Source organism: Perna viridis, chromosome 6, assembly GCF_037379345.1.
Source record: "Perna viridis isolate PV_CMFRI_1.1 ecotype Kerala chromosome 6, ASM3737934v1, whole genome shotgun sequence".
NCBI classification, from domain to species: domain Eukaryota; kingdom Metazoa; phylum Mollusca; class Bivalvia; order Mytilida; family Mytilidae; genus Perna; species Perna viridis.
This window is the reverse complement of record NC_142450.1, coordinates 5,671,070-5,689,176: the sequence shown is the minus strand read 5'-3', so window position 1 is coordinate 5,689,176 and position 18,107 is coordinate 5,671,070. Positions and strand designations below refer to the sequence as shown.

Genomic DNA, 18,107 nt, shown 5'->3' with positions numbered 1-18,107 from the left:
CATTGAACCAACTTGTTAAAACTTGTCATGCTTTGGCACACCCCTTGTTTCAAAATATTAAATGGCAACGACTAGTACATGTACTTGCAGAGAAAACTATTATAAAAAAGGATGGACAGACAGAGACATACAAGGGCAAAACAGTATAACACCCTCCCCTTTGAAGTGAAAAGCAGGAAATTGAAATACTTTATATCAAGGAAAGTCAGTTGTCATATAAAACAAAGACATTTATATAAAACAAAGTTAAATATAGAAAACCAACTGAGTAATTCAGGAGTATAAAGTGTAATTAATGGTGCTGAAACAGATATTTTAGAGAATATCTAGTGATTGTCTATCATTTAACAAAATATACCTGTAATGTTAAAGAAAACTTTTACATTAACTTAGCAACAACAAAAAGATTGAAACAATGTTTTCTCTTTTATTTTTTAATTGAGGCAACAACGACAAGTCATGCATACAATCATGTATGAAATTAAAGTCCAAGCAAAATGGTGATGGTTTAGGTAAATAAGGTTGTGACTACCATTTAATAAATGCTGATTATTCACTAAAAAAATAAGTCCCAAGAAAGGCTATGAATTTAGGATGACTTCTTCTCAGACTGATATTATAACTAATTCATGTGAAGCTTGAACTGGCAGGATGTTTATGCAAATATTTGTCAATAGATAGTCTAAATTGTACAGAAAATGTCCAGATTTCAGAAGGCATCACAATGACATCCTTTTATACATCAGAATCCTAACAGTACTCAAGTGTTGCTGTTGGGCGGAGTTATATCTTCCTTCACTACCTGTATCACTGTTTTACCCCTAGCATGCCCTTCATCAATCTTCTTAAATGCTGCTGGGACATCTTCAAAATGGAACACTTTGTCAATGACTGGGATTATCTAAATAAAAAATGTTAATTTGAGGATTATAGATTTGAAATTTTAATATTAACACATTATGATATAATTTAATTTCAGAGGTAACACACTTTCTGATTGGAAAAAAAAATTTTGTACATCATCTCATAAACCAATTTTGTACTGTGACTATGACGTCATCAACATTTTTTAATGAATTACTGTCAAATTTTGATGCTAAAATTAAATTATAAGGAATGACTATTATATTTATTTCTTCATAGACCGAAATAATACAACAGTCATTCCTAAAATAATCTCAATTAGGGTACAACACGTGATTGATTGTGAAAATGGAGTGTTGTTTTTCTCGTAAAAAAAAATATGGATTTTTGGATATTGTTGGACACTAAATTTCGCCAAACGTGAATATACTTTTCAAACTTTATCTAACTGCTAAAAACTTTTCGTTTGGGAGCTCTTCAATCCATTTTAGTATATTGTAACATCTGTTGATATTTGAATTTTGAATAAATGAGTTCATTGTGACCCGCCTTGATCATACCCGGGGCTAAACAGTACAAACAAGAAGTGTTTACGAAGTTGTTAATGAAATTGGACTTTGGACTCGTAGTAAAGTCAGCTGTTTATAGTAAATGTGAACTCTTAACCTTTACAATCAACCAATCAAATCAAAATGTCTTTGAGCGATACTTCAAAGTTGATTGAGCAGAGCTGAAGAATTGTAGAAAGTTCCCATGATGATGTCAGTACAATAATAAACATGTTTTTTGGCTGTTTCTTCCCGAGTCAGAACATTAGAAAATAAAGCTACTGAATTCAGTAAAAAAATATCAGATTGTGAGACAAGCTGTCAAGGTGTCGGTAACCTGTTTGATCAGATAAACGGCCAGGTAAAAACCAATACCAGAAATATTATTCACCAGGATAGTAGAATACGTAAACTGGAAGAGAAGCCTATCTTTCAGCCTATTATACAACCAGTGGCACAATATTCAGAAGAGCTTCCAAGTCTCAAGGACGCCGTACTCGACCTCAAATGTCGTTCTATGAAAAACAATTTGATTTTTACAGGGTTACATAGAGTACATGAGGATACTGAACAGCTATTACGTTGTTTCCTCTATAATGAGTTGGGAGTCGATTACAAGATCGAATTCGGAAACGTACACCGCATTAAAAGTAGTGGCGACTACAGAAGAGCACCAATTGTCGCAAGATTTCTGTACCATAAAGATCTTGATTATGTTTTAAGTATAGCCAATAGACTTAAAGGTAAACCCTATGGAATACAGGAGCAATTCCCCGCAGAAATTGAAGAGGCTCGTAAACCGTTATATCCGGTAATGAAAGCTGCGAAGCAGCAGAGAAAACAAGTTACCCTTATCCGTGATAGGCTGTATATTAACAATGAATTGTATATTCCCGACACCGATACAACAAATGATTCTGCCGCTAACCACCACACGTCTCCAAAAGTATCCACTTCTGGTAACTCGCCGCCTTATAAAAGACAGAGACAGGGACCGTCTCCTCGTTTTTCGAATGTAACTGCTCATTCGGCATCCGTCAGATAGGGGGTCGGTGCAAGAGGACGCCTCGGACTTAACAGGGACCTCAATATAGATACATGTAGTAAACTCAAAAATGATGTTAACATTATTAAAAGTAATTTAAAAATTTGTTATTTAAATGTTTGTGGTCTAAAGAAAAGATTATTATCTCCTGATTTTTTAGATATCTTGCATGAACATGATATTTGTGTATTTGTAGAAACAAAACTTACAGATTTAGATAATATAGATTTACCAGATGGTTTTGACTATGTCACAAAAAATAGACAAAAATTTAAAAAAGCGTCAGGTGGAATAATAGTGATTTACAAAAAAAGTTTAGGTAAAAAATTAAAATTTTACAAAACTGAAAGCCAGTTTGTTCAGTGGTTTAAGATATCAAATTCTTTAATTCTAAGTGATTCTGATATACTCTTCGGATGTGTGTATGTACCACCTAAAAATTCGAATTACTCTAGAAATGGAAAACGAATTAAGAACTTAAGTAAATAACGAAAATAGTTATGTTGCACTAATCGGTGATTTTAACTCAAAAACGGGTGTATTACCAGCTTATGTAATTCCAGACGAGTCTATAGTGAATTTATTTGACTTAGATCATGATGATGATATTTTAGCATACTTGTATGATTTTCAAGAATTGATACATAACCAAATCTCATTACAGAGGGTATGTAAATGTACATGTAGACCAAATACTTATGGCAATAGATTACTTGAGATGTGTAAAAAGAATGACATTTATATTGTCAACTCTAGAGTAGGTATAGACAGAAATGTAAGTGAAAAAACATGTAATGATTCAAGTGTTGTTGATTACTTAATCGTATCATCAAAAATGTTTCCTTTTATTTCTGATTTTGAAATTTGTGAATTTTTACCTCTATATTCAGATTGTCACTGTATGATTAAGTTTAGTCTGCAGGCTACGTTTTGTAATGAGCAACAGACCGTTTATGAAGGAACACGTGAGTCAGTTTTTATTAAGTGGAAAACTGAAAAGAAATCCGAGTATGTAAATCATGTTCACGACGACTCTAACGGTAACATGGAGAGTGTGTTGAACAAATTAAATGCAATTTCTGCTAATAATGTTACACAAATTGAAATGAATAATATTGTTTCAGATATAAATAATATTTTCACAGATGCAGCGAAAAAAACTTTCAGTAAAGGAAAATTTCGTAAAAACTATTATAAACATAAAGATTCAAAACCTTGGTATAATAGAAAGTGTTCAAATAGCAGGAAAAAATTTCATAAAGCACGTAAAAGATATAGCTTTTTGAAAAATGCTGAAAATAGACGAAAAATGAGGCTTGCTAGTAAAGAACACAAAAATACTCTAAATGAAGCATTTGAAAACTACCAACAAAAAGCTGCGGACGAGTTACGGGATATGTCTAAAAAAGATTCAATGGGACTTTGGAAAATTTTGAATAAACTTTCAAAACAAAAAACAAAATGATAATGACGATATATCTCTTCAGGCATTATATGATCATTTTAAAGCATTAAATGAAAAATGACAATATCGAAAATGACCAGGAACCGGATTTTAATTTTGATAATATATCTGATGAGGTTGAATCATTTTTAAATGGACCAATTATGGAAGATGAAATAAAAAAAGTTGTCTCAAATTTGAAAAATGGTAAGGCTTTTGGTAGTGATGGAATCTTAAATGAATATATCAAAAATACTATAAATGATCTGATGCCTGTTTACATAAAGCTTTTTAATTTAACTTTTGAAACTGGAATTATTCCTGATAGTTGGTCCACTGGAATAATGATTACTATTTTTAAAAATAAAGGCTCAAGGGCGGATCCGGAAATGTACAGAGGAATTACTTGAATTCCTGTTTTAGTAAAACCTTTTCCGCTGTTTTGAATAATAGATTGAATATGTACGCTGAACATGTTCATTTAATTACAATGTCACAAGCAGGATTTCGTAGAGGTTTTTCTACAGTAGATAATATATCTGTACTGTATTCTCTAATCACTATGTATTTTTCCCTTGGTAAAAAACTGGACTGCACTTTTGTAGATTTTAAAAGTGCGTTTGACACTGTTTGGAGATCAGGACTATGGCAAAAAATGCAAAAATCAAACAATAAAGGTAAAATTTTTACTGTAATTTATAATATGTATCAAAACATGTATTAAAAAGGGAAATGATTTTTCACAATTTTTTATATCATATATTGGAGTGAAACAGGGAGAAAATTTGTCTCCCTTTCTTTTCTCAATATTTCTCAATGATTTGGAGAATTTTTTCTCGGAAAATAATGTAGAATGTCTTGGGAAAATCTCAGATTTATGTCAAGAATCATTACATATATATGTAAAATTGTTCTTAATTTTATATGCTGATGACACAGCCCTGCTCTCTGAATCCCCAGAAGGTTTGCAAGAAGCTCTTACACAATTCTTAAATTACTGTGACAATTGGAAACTAAAAGTAAATACAAATAAAACTAAAGTGGTCATTTTCAGAAAGAAGAAAATAAGACAAAACCAGAATTTTAAATTGTATGGAGAAAATATTGAAATTGTTGATGCTTATTCTTACCTTGGGATATTATTCAATTTTAATGGCAGTTTCTGTAATGCTAGAAAAAAACTCGTTCATCAAGCTCAGAAAGCTTCATTTGCATTTTATCATAAAATTAAGAATATTTGTATCCCAATTGATTTACAGTTAAAACTATTTGACTCACTTGTAAGTCCCATCTTAATGTATGCTTCTGAAGTGTGGGGATTTGAAAATAAAGACGCAATAGAAAAGATCCATCTTCAGTTTTGTAAAAACATTTTATAAGTTCGATCTAGTACACCAAATTATATGGTGTATGGGGAATTAGGTAGGTTCTCTATGGAGACCATAATAAAACGTAAGATGGTTCTATTCTGGAATAGTTTATTACTAGAAAATACTAAATTATCGTCTATTATGTACAGAGCAATGCTAGCACTGCATTTAGAATTTCCGCAGAAATTTAAATGTATATCTTATGTTAAGTCAATACTTGACGAAAATGGCTTGAGTATTATTTGGGAAGGTCAGATTCCAATGCAGAGATTGGCTTTGAAAAAATTAATTACACAACAATTACAACAGTGGTTTGCCCAAATGAGCAATTCATCTAGAGGTCTTTTCTATTCAGAATACAAAATCAAGTTTGGTTTAGAAAAATATTTACTAAAGTTGAAACAGAGCGATAGGTTATATATAGCAAAACTGAGATGCTCTAATTTAAAGATTCCCATTGAAACGGGGAGGTGGACAAATACTCCAAAAGAAGAGTGAATTTGTCATCTTTGTGAAAACGGTCTTGGGAATGAAATTCATTATCTTTTTGTTTGTAATAATCCAGATTTAAAGAAATTCTGTAAAAAATATATTCCTCAATACTACTCTGTAAATCCAAGGGATCACAAATCAAAAAAGCTGTTAATGTTTTGCCATGTTGAACTTTACAGAAATCTTGAAAGTTACTTAAAAATTCTTATTCGTACTTTATAAATTATCTCATCCAGTGTATACTGTTTATGTAAATGCTTTAAAATTATGTGGTTTAGTACCCCTATATATTGTACTTATTATAGGTATACTGTGTTGTATTCTCCCTGTATTTTGACTTAAATATACATGTATGTGTAAATGTATTTTTATCTTGTATGGACTTATACGTTATGTGTTGCTTTGTATGCTATAATGTGATGTTTGTGTTTATATCATGTCCTCTTGTACACCTTTGTGTCTGAGGTTTAAATAAAGTATTGTCTATTGTCTATTGTCTAGAAAATAAGAATTCAATTATTGTTGATATCAATCCTAGTTTAATGTGGACCAATTTGATTTACTAATTGTACATTCTTTGAACTAATTTGAAAATGGGGTTCATGATCAGAAATCTAAATACATGATAAGATTCAGCATACTGAACATCCCTGTGATTTTATATTTTAAGAAATCAAACATTGTTTAACCTTGGATCTTTGAACTTCATGTAGACAAAACACTTGATAAATGGGTCCAAACATTAAACCAAATGCATAATATAATTGAAAATGTGAGATTAAATCCTATTGAAATTGTTCAAGATAAGTAATTCATACATGCACAAAGTTTTATAAAAATGTTAGTTTTTTTCTCTCTCTATTTTGACCAAAATTCCTCAAAATTATCAGTACTAAAATATTATTGGTACAAAACTGACTCATAATAATCAATCACTATTTTAAGTATAACTTTTCATTGTTTTGTCCCTATGATCAAAGGCATATTTCCAAAACCTTCACAACATTTATACTTTGGGTCCTTAGAAGTCTTTGGCATACACAGTTTCCTACTGTAAAGAGCATATCTGTTTCTTTTTTTTCTCACCTAATTTGCTTAAATGATTATTATCAACTGGCTAAGAGAGCCTATCCAATATTTTCCTCATGGGTAAACATCAAGTACAGTCATGACTTACTGAGTTATCTCCCTTTCAAGAAAATGTATACCTGATTATCATCAATCAGCTTAGCGAATCGTTCCAGGGATTTCCCCATAGGCAAATAAATTGCCCATCTATGGCTTACTCCTTTCTGTAAACTCTAAAAATCAACGAAGAACACATGATTTTTATACCAGAACTTTTTTATAACTTAAAAAATGAATAAAAAAATGCACAGCCAGGCTGGTTCAATATTTTGCATCATTGACAACTTTGTTGTTTGCAATTGAGAATACCAAAAGAGGAATCTTTAAAGTAAAATTGTCATAATGATACCTAAGTTTCAAAGTAATCAATGCATTAACTTTCACAAATTATCCTATAATTAATTAACCAGAAAACCATACCAAAATATGAGTCTTTAAAGAAAAATTGTCATAATGATACTCAGGTTTCAATGTTTCAATTTTCACAAACTGTCCAATAATTAATTATTAATCAAAATAAATTCCCACAAATGTGCATATTAAGCATTTAGCACATGGCAACTTTCAACATAATGCAAAATGCTCGCTCAAAAGTTTAAAAAAACACAAATTGCGAAAATAAATACCACAGAATTCCGCCAATTCTGAAAGCCTTGTACCAGGGGAAAAATAAAACAATTTCTATATTCCACCATTTCTGAAAGACTTCTACCGCAAAAAAAATCAGGGGTATAGATTCATTTCCTGACATAGGGTAAGAACTAACCATTACAGTATCTGTGGCAGCTTCAGCTACATTCTTGATACCACCACCGAAGATTCCTAAATCATCAAAATTTTTCAGAAATGGGTGCCTCAGTGTTATATATTTTGAGTCTGCAGTCATTGAGGAATGGAGGAATTTCTTAGCAAAGCCAGTAGTCTCCTTCCCAAAACTGTCCAGTATAATATCAAATCTGAAATGAAATGTAATAATATATAACGAATGTGTGAAAATTATAGACAATATCAATCTCTACCTATTTTCCATCATCAATTACAACCATAAAAAAATTTTAAGAAGCAAAGATTAACATAAAGATTAAAAACATATTACTAATTTTTTTTTGGTTCCTTTGATGTTTTTAAGAAAATACTCTACAAGAATTAGAACTTACAAGAAGACAAAATGTAATTTAGCATTGTCAAAAGAAAAACTAGGTGTGTACAGAAAAGTCAAATAATGGGAAAAGCAAGTCTACATCAGTTGCAACTTGGGACCAACAAAGATAAGTTAATCATTTCTAAATCAGTCAGTTTCAACTAAACAAATAATTTTTTGTATACCCATCAAATGAAATAAATATTTATGTCTTGCATTTTTTTTTTCAAAATATTTATGCATGTTTAGTATTAAAGATTTTTCAAATGGCCAATTTAAAAAAGAGAAATGAGGATGACAGCCTTTTTTGTTAACTTTCTTCCCAACATTGACATGGGTAAAATATATTTAGGCTTTGCCTTTGAGGGACTGAGCTATTTTTACTCAAGCAACATTTTATAACTTTGTTGATAATGCACTACTATATTGTTATATTGTATAAAACAGGAATATGTGACACTTCTTGTGCATCTGTATTGAAAGTTTAAACAGTCACTTCTAAACTCCATACCTAATAGCAGATAATTTTGATGTGGTGCTTATTTTGTCATATTTAAGCTGTCAGTCTAAAACCAAAAAAGTAAATAACACAAAATTTTACTCTGGGCTTATGAACTAAGCTTATCATTTACCAGTAGCATCCACCAAAATAAGAAATGTCACAATTTTTTGCATACCTTATCGCCTCAAAATTGCAAAATTTTACACCCTCCAAGATTGCCAAATCACAATCATTTCCAACAGAACAATTTCAACCCATTCACGTTTCAGAGCATTTACATGTATATAGTATGTGGCTGATGCTCCATCCCTATTACAGGAGACAAAACTATTGTATATATGAACAGAAAATGAGGAAAGAAATTCTTTTCAAAATACAACCTTTATAGTATACAAACTTTTCAAAGGGTAAGAATTTACCAACCTCTCCATGTTTGACAGCTCTTCTTTGACATCCTGAGTTTTATAATCAATAACTGCATCTGCACCAAGGGAGCTAACTAGCTGGATGGCATCAGTGCTGCAAGTTGTTGTAACATCAGCCCCATAGGCTTTCAAAACCTGTTTCAATCATATCACATACTTTTAAATTAAAAAACAATTTTAAAATGTCTTATCATAAATTTAATAAGTTTTTGCCGTGATATGGCCCTGGTTGCCAAAACGGCATTAAAATACAACAATCAATCAATCAGTTAATAAAGGGAGATAATTTATTCCTAAAGGGGAAATAATAATTTACTTAAACAAGGTCTCACTACTTCCAGGTTAATGAAATACATCAACAAAAAACACATTAAATTGTCATTGTATATTAGGATTTTAAAATGGCAAAATAAAGGTGAGAAAGTGTAAAATTTTAAAATGTGATTGTCATCCATTACAAATGGGTATGAATATTTTTTATTTGTGTAAGTTATATACCTCCATCTTGCTTCATAACTTTTCCAAAAAGGTAAATGTGAGAATTCATTGTCATTTATTCAATACTTTCTATGATCATCGTACCATAAACATTATAGTTTGAAATCCTCATTGGCCAAGCTTCACCCCTATGAAATATTTTGTCCTGTGAATTGTGTAAGCACCAAGAAATAGACTTGAAATGGCCTAATCAAAACTATTGTCACCAGGATTATTAAGGTAGACCTTTTTTGCCTAGACAAAACATATCTACCTGTATAGCAAAAGTTCCAATTCCTCCAGACCCTCCAAATACTAAAATCCTAAAAATAAAAACAATGGCATTCACATCTTAGGTTCAATTTTTTTTTCGTTTTAGGTGCTGACTACCGAAATCATAGGTCACACTTTAAGTACTTCTCTATCTAAGAATCAGGCAAAATGTGTACAAGGTGTGGCACATGCAGAAAAAATACACAGAGAATTTATTGCATTATCCAAGTATTTATACCACATAATGCACTATGGAAAATGGCAGGAAATTTTCCCAAACTTTTTCCTTAAATAAGCAGTCACAAAATATCTACATCACCAATGATTCAGGATAAATCTATGTAGCTTATCAGTTGTTTATAAAATGTATTTGAATTTGAGGCAAAAAAGACCAAATAGATAAAAATGATGTGCCACTCATTGCCTGATACTTACACGGAATGGTACTTCAAAATACTCAATGAATTGATACCTAATTCATATGCAATATCACAACAGGAGCAGATCCAGGTATTTATAAAAAATGGGACTGATAAAAAAAATTGGAAATTTATCAGGCTATTATTTGCTCATTTTTTGGCTGAAATTTTACACAAAATTAACAAAACTTTTCCAACAAACCCCTGGAACCTACTTCCCTCAATGGGTCAGACACTGCACAATTGAATCTTTCTTTTAATCATAAAATCTTAAGACGACTTGATTATATGAGATGTAATCCTACAGATTGTGAAATAATACTTCTGTAAATTTTTTTTCTGCTAACAATTCATGCACATATACGCAAATTTCATACCTTTTTCCATTAATTGTAGATTCTCTCAGACCTCCCATAACAGATAAGGCTGAGGTGACAGTACAAGCTACATATGGTATAGAACCTGCTTCTGTGTGGGATATACTAGAGGGTTTCCTGGAAACCTGTTTGAAGAAATACCATGATGAATAAAATTATACTTTTACTCAAAACATTAGAAATTTGGCATTTTGAAGCAAAAAACGTATGCCAAAAAATCTGGATGGATGTTAAGTAGGGCACTAAGCACTTAAGCCCAGAGTAAGTATTTTGCTGAATTTTATTTTGCCATTTAGAGACAGATTGATAAAACATGCCGATATAAGAACCCCTTGTAAATTATCCACTATATGGCACTCTGTTCATTTGATGTATTAGTTTATCTTAACCTTGACCCTGACTACCTATTTAAAGAACACTCAATCATTCCTTATTAGGATTCTGTAAGTATTGAATTATTCTTGGAGGTGTAGTCCAGTCTTTTTTTTGTGTTTTTTTTTCATATTTTGGTTTCTTTCAGCAGATGCACATGCAATTAAATTCTGTAAATAAACTTTAAACTACATTCAACTCTAAATTGCAGTGATTGTTCATGATTAATTTAATCATTTATGAGAGTATATTAAGTTTATATTATGATAATAAAAGTTACATTGTATTAAATGATCGATATTCATAATCCAAAATAATTACTATCAATGGAATTTGTTACATTATCATTGCACCACAATAAAAAAAAAACAAGCAACTCATAGCAATATGTCCCTGGCACTGCAAAACTAGTTGAAATGCAAAAGTCCCATAACTCCTATAAAATTTGTGGAAATCAAAATGGTGGCACAATATCATCCTACAAAACTACCATCCTACAAAATTTGAACAATATCTGTCAAGCAGTTGTAACCATAAGTGTGGTAGGATGGTCCTATGGACAAAGGTTCATGGGGGATAAAAAACAATTACAATTCCATAATTACAATAATAAAGCCATGCAATAAGATCAGAATTAACAATTATTTTCACTTCTGGGGATATGTACCTCATGTTCTTCAGCCAATGTATACTCAGCAAAGCATCCTTGTTTCGTACCTAATACTGTACCCCATACCTGTATAATTATAGAAGATAAGTTAGTAAAAAATTGCACAGAGGCCAAAATAAATAATAGTACTGTTTCCTGCTACCAGCAACAAAAAATTATAGGGTAGGTAGGTAGGGAAATTATTTTATTTTTCAAAAACATTTTACATTGAGTTAATGGGGAAACAATCCAGACTTAAACAGTGCATGTGCCAAAATAGCCATAAAATTGGGTAGGCACAAAAACTAGGGTATGTAGCCTGGTAGCAGGAAACAGATGTATTATTCTTTGGCCTAAACTAGGTAGTATAGAGGATAAATAAGATTTCACTACTTTTTTTTAACTGATAATCGACAAAGCCCATGATATTTTCACAGATCAGTTAATAAATACCTGTTAACCTTTGAAACAGTTTAAGTGGGAGATTCTTGCCCATTGACACTGTCACGTGTGGGAAATTTTAACGTTAAAGTGAATTTATCATGCATAATTCAAATATTTAGTATTTTTCACAGAAAAATATAGTAATTTTTACCAAAACCCTCCCACAATTCTCACATTTTCATGTCGGATATTCTAAACTTTTCATTGATTTTGTGGGAGTATTCCCCTAATGTTGGAGGGTAAAGAGGTATGATGCAAGACTGTTCCTTATTCCTGATAAAAATTTAAGCATTTAACATACAAGGGTCAACAGGTAATATCAGGAGAGTGTTTGGAATTGGAATTTAAGAAAACTAGTATCCTTGACATTATTTATAGTAATTTTTTCACAATATGTTCACATTTAGCAAAAGTAGTCTTTGGTATTAAATTACTACATTAAGAATAAAAGAAACTGCATACCAGTAAATTTCATCCAGGTAATTATACTGATAGGCTATTGCTTTGCATAAGTATTTGAACAGTATAAATTTTCATGAATTTAAATATGGAATCTATGAGGTAAATGAAACCTTATCAATATGACAAGGTCCACATAATGGTAATTTACACAAATTTATGATATAACATTAGAAGCACGGAGATCCTGATTTCAGTCTGAAAGTTACATCAATTGGCACTTTCTGGGATTAATGGATTTAGTGCAGGCAAAATGGCAGAGTTGTTCAATATGAACAAACAGAATGTAGATGGGCCTAGTTTTGTATCTGAACAACCCACAAACAAGTTACTCCTAGACAACTATGTCGTCATTGATAAAATCACTCTGCCCTAAAACTTCTTCTTTTTACAGTTTAACACATTATATCTTACTTACCTGATCACCAGGTCTAAATTTCCTGACTTTTCTACCAATCTCAACAACTTCTCCAGAAAAATCTCTTCCGAGTATCAGTGGAAATTCCTTCCCTTCCCTGGGAAACAAAGATTTCTGTCTTATGGCATTCATAGCTGTGCTGCCATATCCAGCTAACAAATATTAAATAATAATGCACTATAGGAACCTGGTATTATTTGGGATTTTAGAAAATACATAAAAAAGTAAAAATGCTAGTTTCCACTAAGTGAGCTTTTCATGTTGTAATGGTTAAGGGCTTCTGTAACCTTTATAGCAGAAGATGTGAAACTTTAGTCATCCACTTACTCATGATGGCATGATAAACCCATTAACCTGGGGTAAGTTTGATAAATACTTTTCCATCTTCTAAAATAAACAAAATAACTTATTATTCAAATGTATGCCCTACAAAGGAAGAGTGTAATTTACAACATTTACAAATATACAAGGATTAACTTAATTATTTTTTTAAATTTACTAGCATACAAAAAAGCATTTCATTTCACAGTAATCAAGGGAACCAAGATTCTAAATTAAATCAAAAGAATGTAATCCAGGGGCACAGACAAGACATGGAAAACAGACAAACACAACAAAGAACATAAAGTAACTAAAATCATATATACAAAGTAACAAAAGTAAATGAGCAATTCAGACTCCACTAAAAACTGGGAGCATGGACCAGGTGCACCGGTAGGGTAACCGTCCTCTGCTTTTTTAGAAACACCCGCCGAGTTGTTCATAAAAGTCAAGTCCGGGGTAGATGAAAGAGAAAAGGAAAACTATGGCACGTTGAACAAATAAGTTTAATTTAATCATATTTATAATAAGTACATTGTAACTAATTTATTTCACAATAAAGCTGAATAACTAACATTATAAAAATATTACCTCTCATTCTACAGTCAATTGGATTGATACTGGCTGCATGGACTTTAATTAATATGTTGTCTGGATTCTGTATCTTTGGAATGGACACAGATTGTGACAAAACCAGCTCATCATTACCTCCGTATTGATGAATTTGCCAGGCTTGCATAGCACCTTTTAGTTTGTTAAAATGAGGTGAGGTGGAAAATTTTCTGAACTTTTTCTTGGGAAAATTTGGCTGTGTTTGAAGTGCAAGTAGAGATCTGTGAACACAATAAGTGTATATCCTTTCCATTTTCTCATGCAAGCTCTGTATGAAATTAAAAGATTAAGGTCTATTTATCAAGAAGCATAAGAAAATATTTTGGCACACTGACTTTTGTTAGATTTGCTTCCTTTGGTCAGTATATTATCAAACTACATCCTTTATAAGACACCTTTGAAGAGGCCTGTGTTAGCACATGCAGTTAGCAGAATATCTGAAGCACTTATATTAAGCAATCTAGAACAGTTTTCATGGTGATTATTTTTAAAGTTTAAATAAGTGAGTTTTTTTCCAAATTTGGAATACCTCCTATACAGGGTATGTATATTAAAGTCTCTGTTGAAAGTAATTACTTAATCTTGTTAGTCATCAAGTCTCGTCTCCAGCTGTGTGATAAAGTGAAATGTTGATGTCTTGCTAATCTCTATAAGGTCTATAACCTAGACCAAAAGCTTATACATATGCACTATTAAAATCTTAATTTACAAAGTGAATATTAGAGGAAGAAGTCACTTGTAATAATCTAGATAGAACACTTCAGTGTTTTTAAGATATTGGCTGTAAAAAAAAAAAAAAAAAAAAAAAAAAAAAAAAAAAAAGTTATTTTCATCTTTCAAGGGCAATAACTCTTACAAGGAGTGAAAATTAGACCATTAGACCACAGATAGATTTCATCATGCTAAACACTTTAACCTGTGTCAGAATTTGGCTAAACCTAACGGTTTTGGAGATATATGCGTAAAACTACTGTCTGACTCCTGGCCTATGTTCTATTTTAAGTAACAGCAGCCATCTTTTTCAACAGATCAAAAATTCCCACATCAGTCCTATGCAGGATACTCCAAGAAATATTCATACCAAGTTTGGTTCCAATTGGTCAAGTAGTAGTGTCAGAGGAGAAGAGTTTTGAAAAAATTGTTAATGACGATGGACGCCAACGATGGACGCAAAGTGATGGCAATAGCTTACATGGCCTTTGGCTAGGTGAGCTAAAAAAAAGTCGTGTCCCAGAAGTAACAAAAAATGACTGTCCTTGCGGAGAAAATCATCGTTTCCTTAAATCATACAAATAAAAATATAAAGGTTAAGATTAAGTTTCAGTAAAAATGACTTCATCTTTTCAGATAGTTTTTGAGTCTTTTCAATTTTTTTATTTGTTAAAAGAAGTGAATATGATGTGTTTTTCAAAAGTTTAGGAAAAACATGAATGTACATATGTGTATCCCTGCTGTTCCACTGTTGCTGTTGTCAATAACCTTACCTGCCTTGGAAAAAATATAACTCCGATTGTATTATCCACATCGAAGCATAGCTTTTCTAAGATAGGAAAGGCAATTATTTTCTTTTATGAATTTACAGCTGTCAGTTGCATTTCAACTTTGTTTACGTCACATGATATGTGTAAAATATTCCCACCATCTGTGGAGAACTGCAATATTTCCTGAATTTACAAATCAATAAGACCCACTAAAACTGAAAAGGATGTCTTAAGGGTTAAATATTATAAAGTATTGCGAAGTGCTACAAAGTTACTGACCATTTTTAATGCGAGGGGAAAAGAAGGAGATGGGCTAGGATTTTGGAAAAATATTTTTTTACTCATTCATTGAAAAAAAAGAAAAATCAACATTTCCCCCATTAATTTACATGGCAGATTTTCAAATAAAAATACTGATTTCACTTAATTTGCTGCTGAAATATTAATAAAAATATTGCACTTGCGAAAAAGGCTTTTTAATGTCCCTTACTATTTTTACGAGTCATGCATAGATGGTACAAGTATTGTAAAGCTCACAGTGCTTGCTGATACTCCATATTAGGCTTTTAGTATGTTACCCAGGCCCAGGGGAGGCAGTGAGTAGAGGGGGTATTTAAAGTCCTATCAGATCTAGTACAGACGGAGGGGAGGAACAGTTACTTTTGTACATTATAAGGAGTGAACACTCCCTGTGATATTAAGTCCCTGACCCTGGAGGAATTCAACACTGTTAACATAACAATATAATTGCATGATAGTCAGACTACATTGAGAGCAGTGATGGCTAGTAAATTAAACATGACTACTTTTTCATCTGTTCTTGTTGACATCAAAAGACTGGATAAGTAACTTACCAATAATTCAATCAATGCAAAAGGATGCCGGTTTCGTAACAATGAACACGAGTTGCGTCCCCCTGTTCTCTTTCGAACTTTTCAGATTTTATTTTTAAACTAGACGACGAGTCCAAAACCGGAACATTTCCGAAAGGAAAAAGAGAAAAACAAAAAAAACTGATGTTGAAGGTGTTCTCTTCATGAAAAATATCAATATGAAGTGGCACTGATGCAGATATGTTGGAATTTATGTGAAACACAGGTAAGTGTTCCAATTGGGCAATAGAAAATATATATACATCCATTGCCAAATGAATGAAATCGTTTTAATTTGACGTCCGAATATAAATGTACACTTGACATCTGCTTCTCCCATATTTTTGCCTCCTTCATCACGTTGAATATAAATTACTTATGTTCCATGCCAAAGAAAAATGCAGACTAATAAATATGGTAATGGTGATATAATTAAGGGAAATATTTTGGGTAGGGTCTAAAATGTTTAACCCGTACCTACTTTTCCCCTTACCCAAATACTATTCTGCCAATTTCTTCATTATTACTTGAAATTTAGAGCCAAAAGTTGGTACACATTTACAAAATGACATGATGGTATGGCTAGAATCAATGATTTTTAAAATGTTTGTCGAAAAAATTTTATTCAATATTATGTTTTCAAATGGTCTAATAGTGTAACCCGAAATTCCCGTACCCAAAATCAAAGTCCAGTATTTTTTTTTTATCTTGTACAGATACATATTTGACATTAGGTACGGTATGGAATTCAAACTCAATTACTTCTTCTTTAAAACAATATCAAATCTTTCAAAACTTTGTCCTAAGTCTTAAGGTGAACTTGTAACCTCGTAATGATTTTTAGAAAAACGTAAAATTCGGATAGGAAAATGAGAAATAGTTGGGAATGGTAACTTCCAGTTACATATTTTAGACCTTTTGACTTTAGAAAACTGATCAAACAAGGAAAATATACATCATTTTCTTGATTGGAAATGAATTGATACGAAATTTTCCACATCTCATGCAATTTTCAGTCCTTAACATAACATAAGAATGAATATTTCAGCAAAACATTAATTGGGTATGGGGAAAAGTTGGTACAGGTATGGGTACAGGTTATACATTTTAGACCATACCAATATTTTGTGCAAATCAATCTATACTATCCACGCGTCCAGTTTGAGTCAATAACACACGGAATCATGATGGATTCAGTTCATTTATGTTAATAATATGGAAATTGTGAAAAATTCTTTTTATACAAATATATACAAAATGATACAAATACAATTTAAATCGTTACTGATGTAACAAAAACAATTAAAATTCATTCAGAATTAATACAAAATACACATTTAACAAACTTGAAAGACTATTTTAAACTAAGTTTGCATATATCAGGAAGGATTGTTCATAGTGAGATGGTTTCTCATTGTTATGTTGTTCAGCCATTTCAGACTCTTCAGTGTTGTTTTCTGTAATACTTTGGTTTATTTTGATCAGATGATGTGCACTTTGACTATTCTGGGATGTGAGTGTGGTTTGGTAAAACTTAACCTTATGTCATTGAGCAGTAGAGTTGGACTCCTTTAATATTTATCCTTTAATTATATCTCAAAGAGTAATCAAGGGAACGAAGGTTATAGCGGTAATCAAAAGAATGTAATCCAGGGACGAAGACCAGACATGGAAAACAGACATTAACAACAAAGAACATAAAGTAACTAAAATCATACATACATACATACATACATATATTTAGTGCACCGGTAGGGTAAGCGTCCTCTGCTTTTCTAGAAACACCTGCAGAGTTGCTCATAAAAAAGTCAAGTCCGGGGTAGACAAACGAGGAAAGGAAAACTATGACCCGTTGAATACATCAGTTTTCATGTTACTGATGGATACACCATAACGATCCACGAGTTCATGATGACGACCATAAAACTTCTGTAGTGATGACTTCAATCTTGTAGCAACATAACCCTGTTCCAG

At 31.8% G+C, this 18,107-nt stretch overlaps 2 protein-coding genes across 3 annotated transcripts in view; one reads left to right on the top strand and one right to left on the bottom strand.

Moving 5' to 3' along the window:
* Window positions 1-413: 413 nt before the first annotated feature.
* On the bottom strand, window positions 414-16,209 carry LOC148613340 (NAD(P)H oxidoreductase RTN4IP1, mitochondrial-like). 2 transcript variants are annotated; one of them, XM_088586704.1, is made up of 10 exons: window positions 16,116-16,207; window positions 13,760-14,048; window positions 12,848-12,999; window positions 11,545-11,613; window positions 10,506-10,630; window positions 9,711-9,759; window positions 8,958-9,094; window positions 7,658-7,847; window positions 6,972-7,064; window positions 414-901 (listed from the first exon to the last, which is right to left on the bottom strand). In XM_088586704.1, the coding sequence occupies exons 2-10, from the start codon at window positions 14,031-14,033 to the stop codon at window positions 761-763; spliced, it is 1,230 nt and encodes a 409-aa protein (XP_088442830.1). In that variant the 5' UTR covers window positions 14,034-14,048; window positions 16,116-16,207; the 3' UTR covers window positions 414-760. The 2 variants fall into 2 exon arrangements, with proteins under 2 accessions (XP_088442830.1, XP_088442831.1); XM_088586705.1 differs by lacking the exon at window positions 6,972-7,064 and having other exon boundaries at window positions 16,116-16,209.
* The window catches only part of LOC148613338 (mediator of RNA polymerase II transcription subunit 14-like), a 29,121-nt gene continuing 27,222 nt past the window's right edge, over window positions 16,209-18,107 (top strand). Inside the window, exon 1 of the mRNA XM_088586692.1 lies at window positions 16,209-16,359. The gene's annotated coding sequence lies outside the window, so the exon portion shown is untranslated. The remainder of the gene's footprint in view (window positions 16,360-18,107) is intronic.

What these genes read in the sequence shown, in the direction of transcription:
- LOC148613340 (XM_088586704.1), bottom strand. Translation starts at nt 14,033, where the DNA reads ATGGAAAGGATATACACTTATTGTGTTCACAGATCTCTACTTGCACTT. An exon ending in CATTGGCTGAAGAACATGAG is followed by an intron (nt 10,631 to 11,544) that starts GTACATATCCCC and finishes TTCTTCAAACAG; the next exon opens with GTTTCCAGGAAACCCTCTAG. An exon ending in AGCTGATTGATGATAATCAG is followed by an intron (nt 902 to 6,971) that starts GTATACATTTTC and finishes TTTTTTATTTAG; the next exon opens with ATAATCCCAGTCATTGACAA.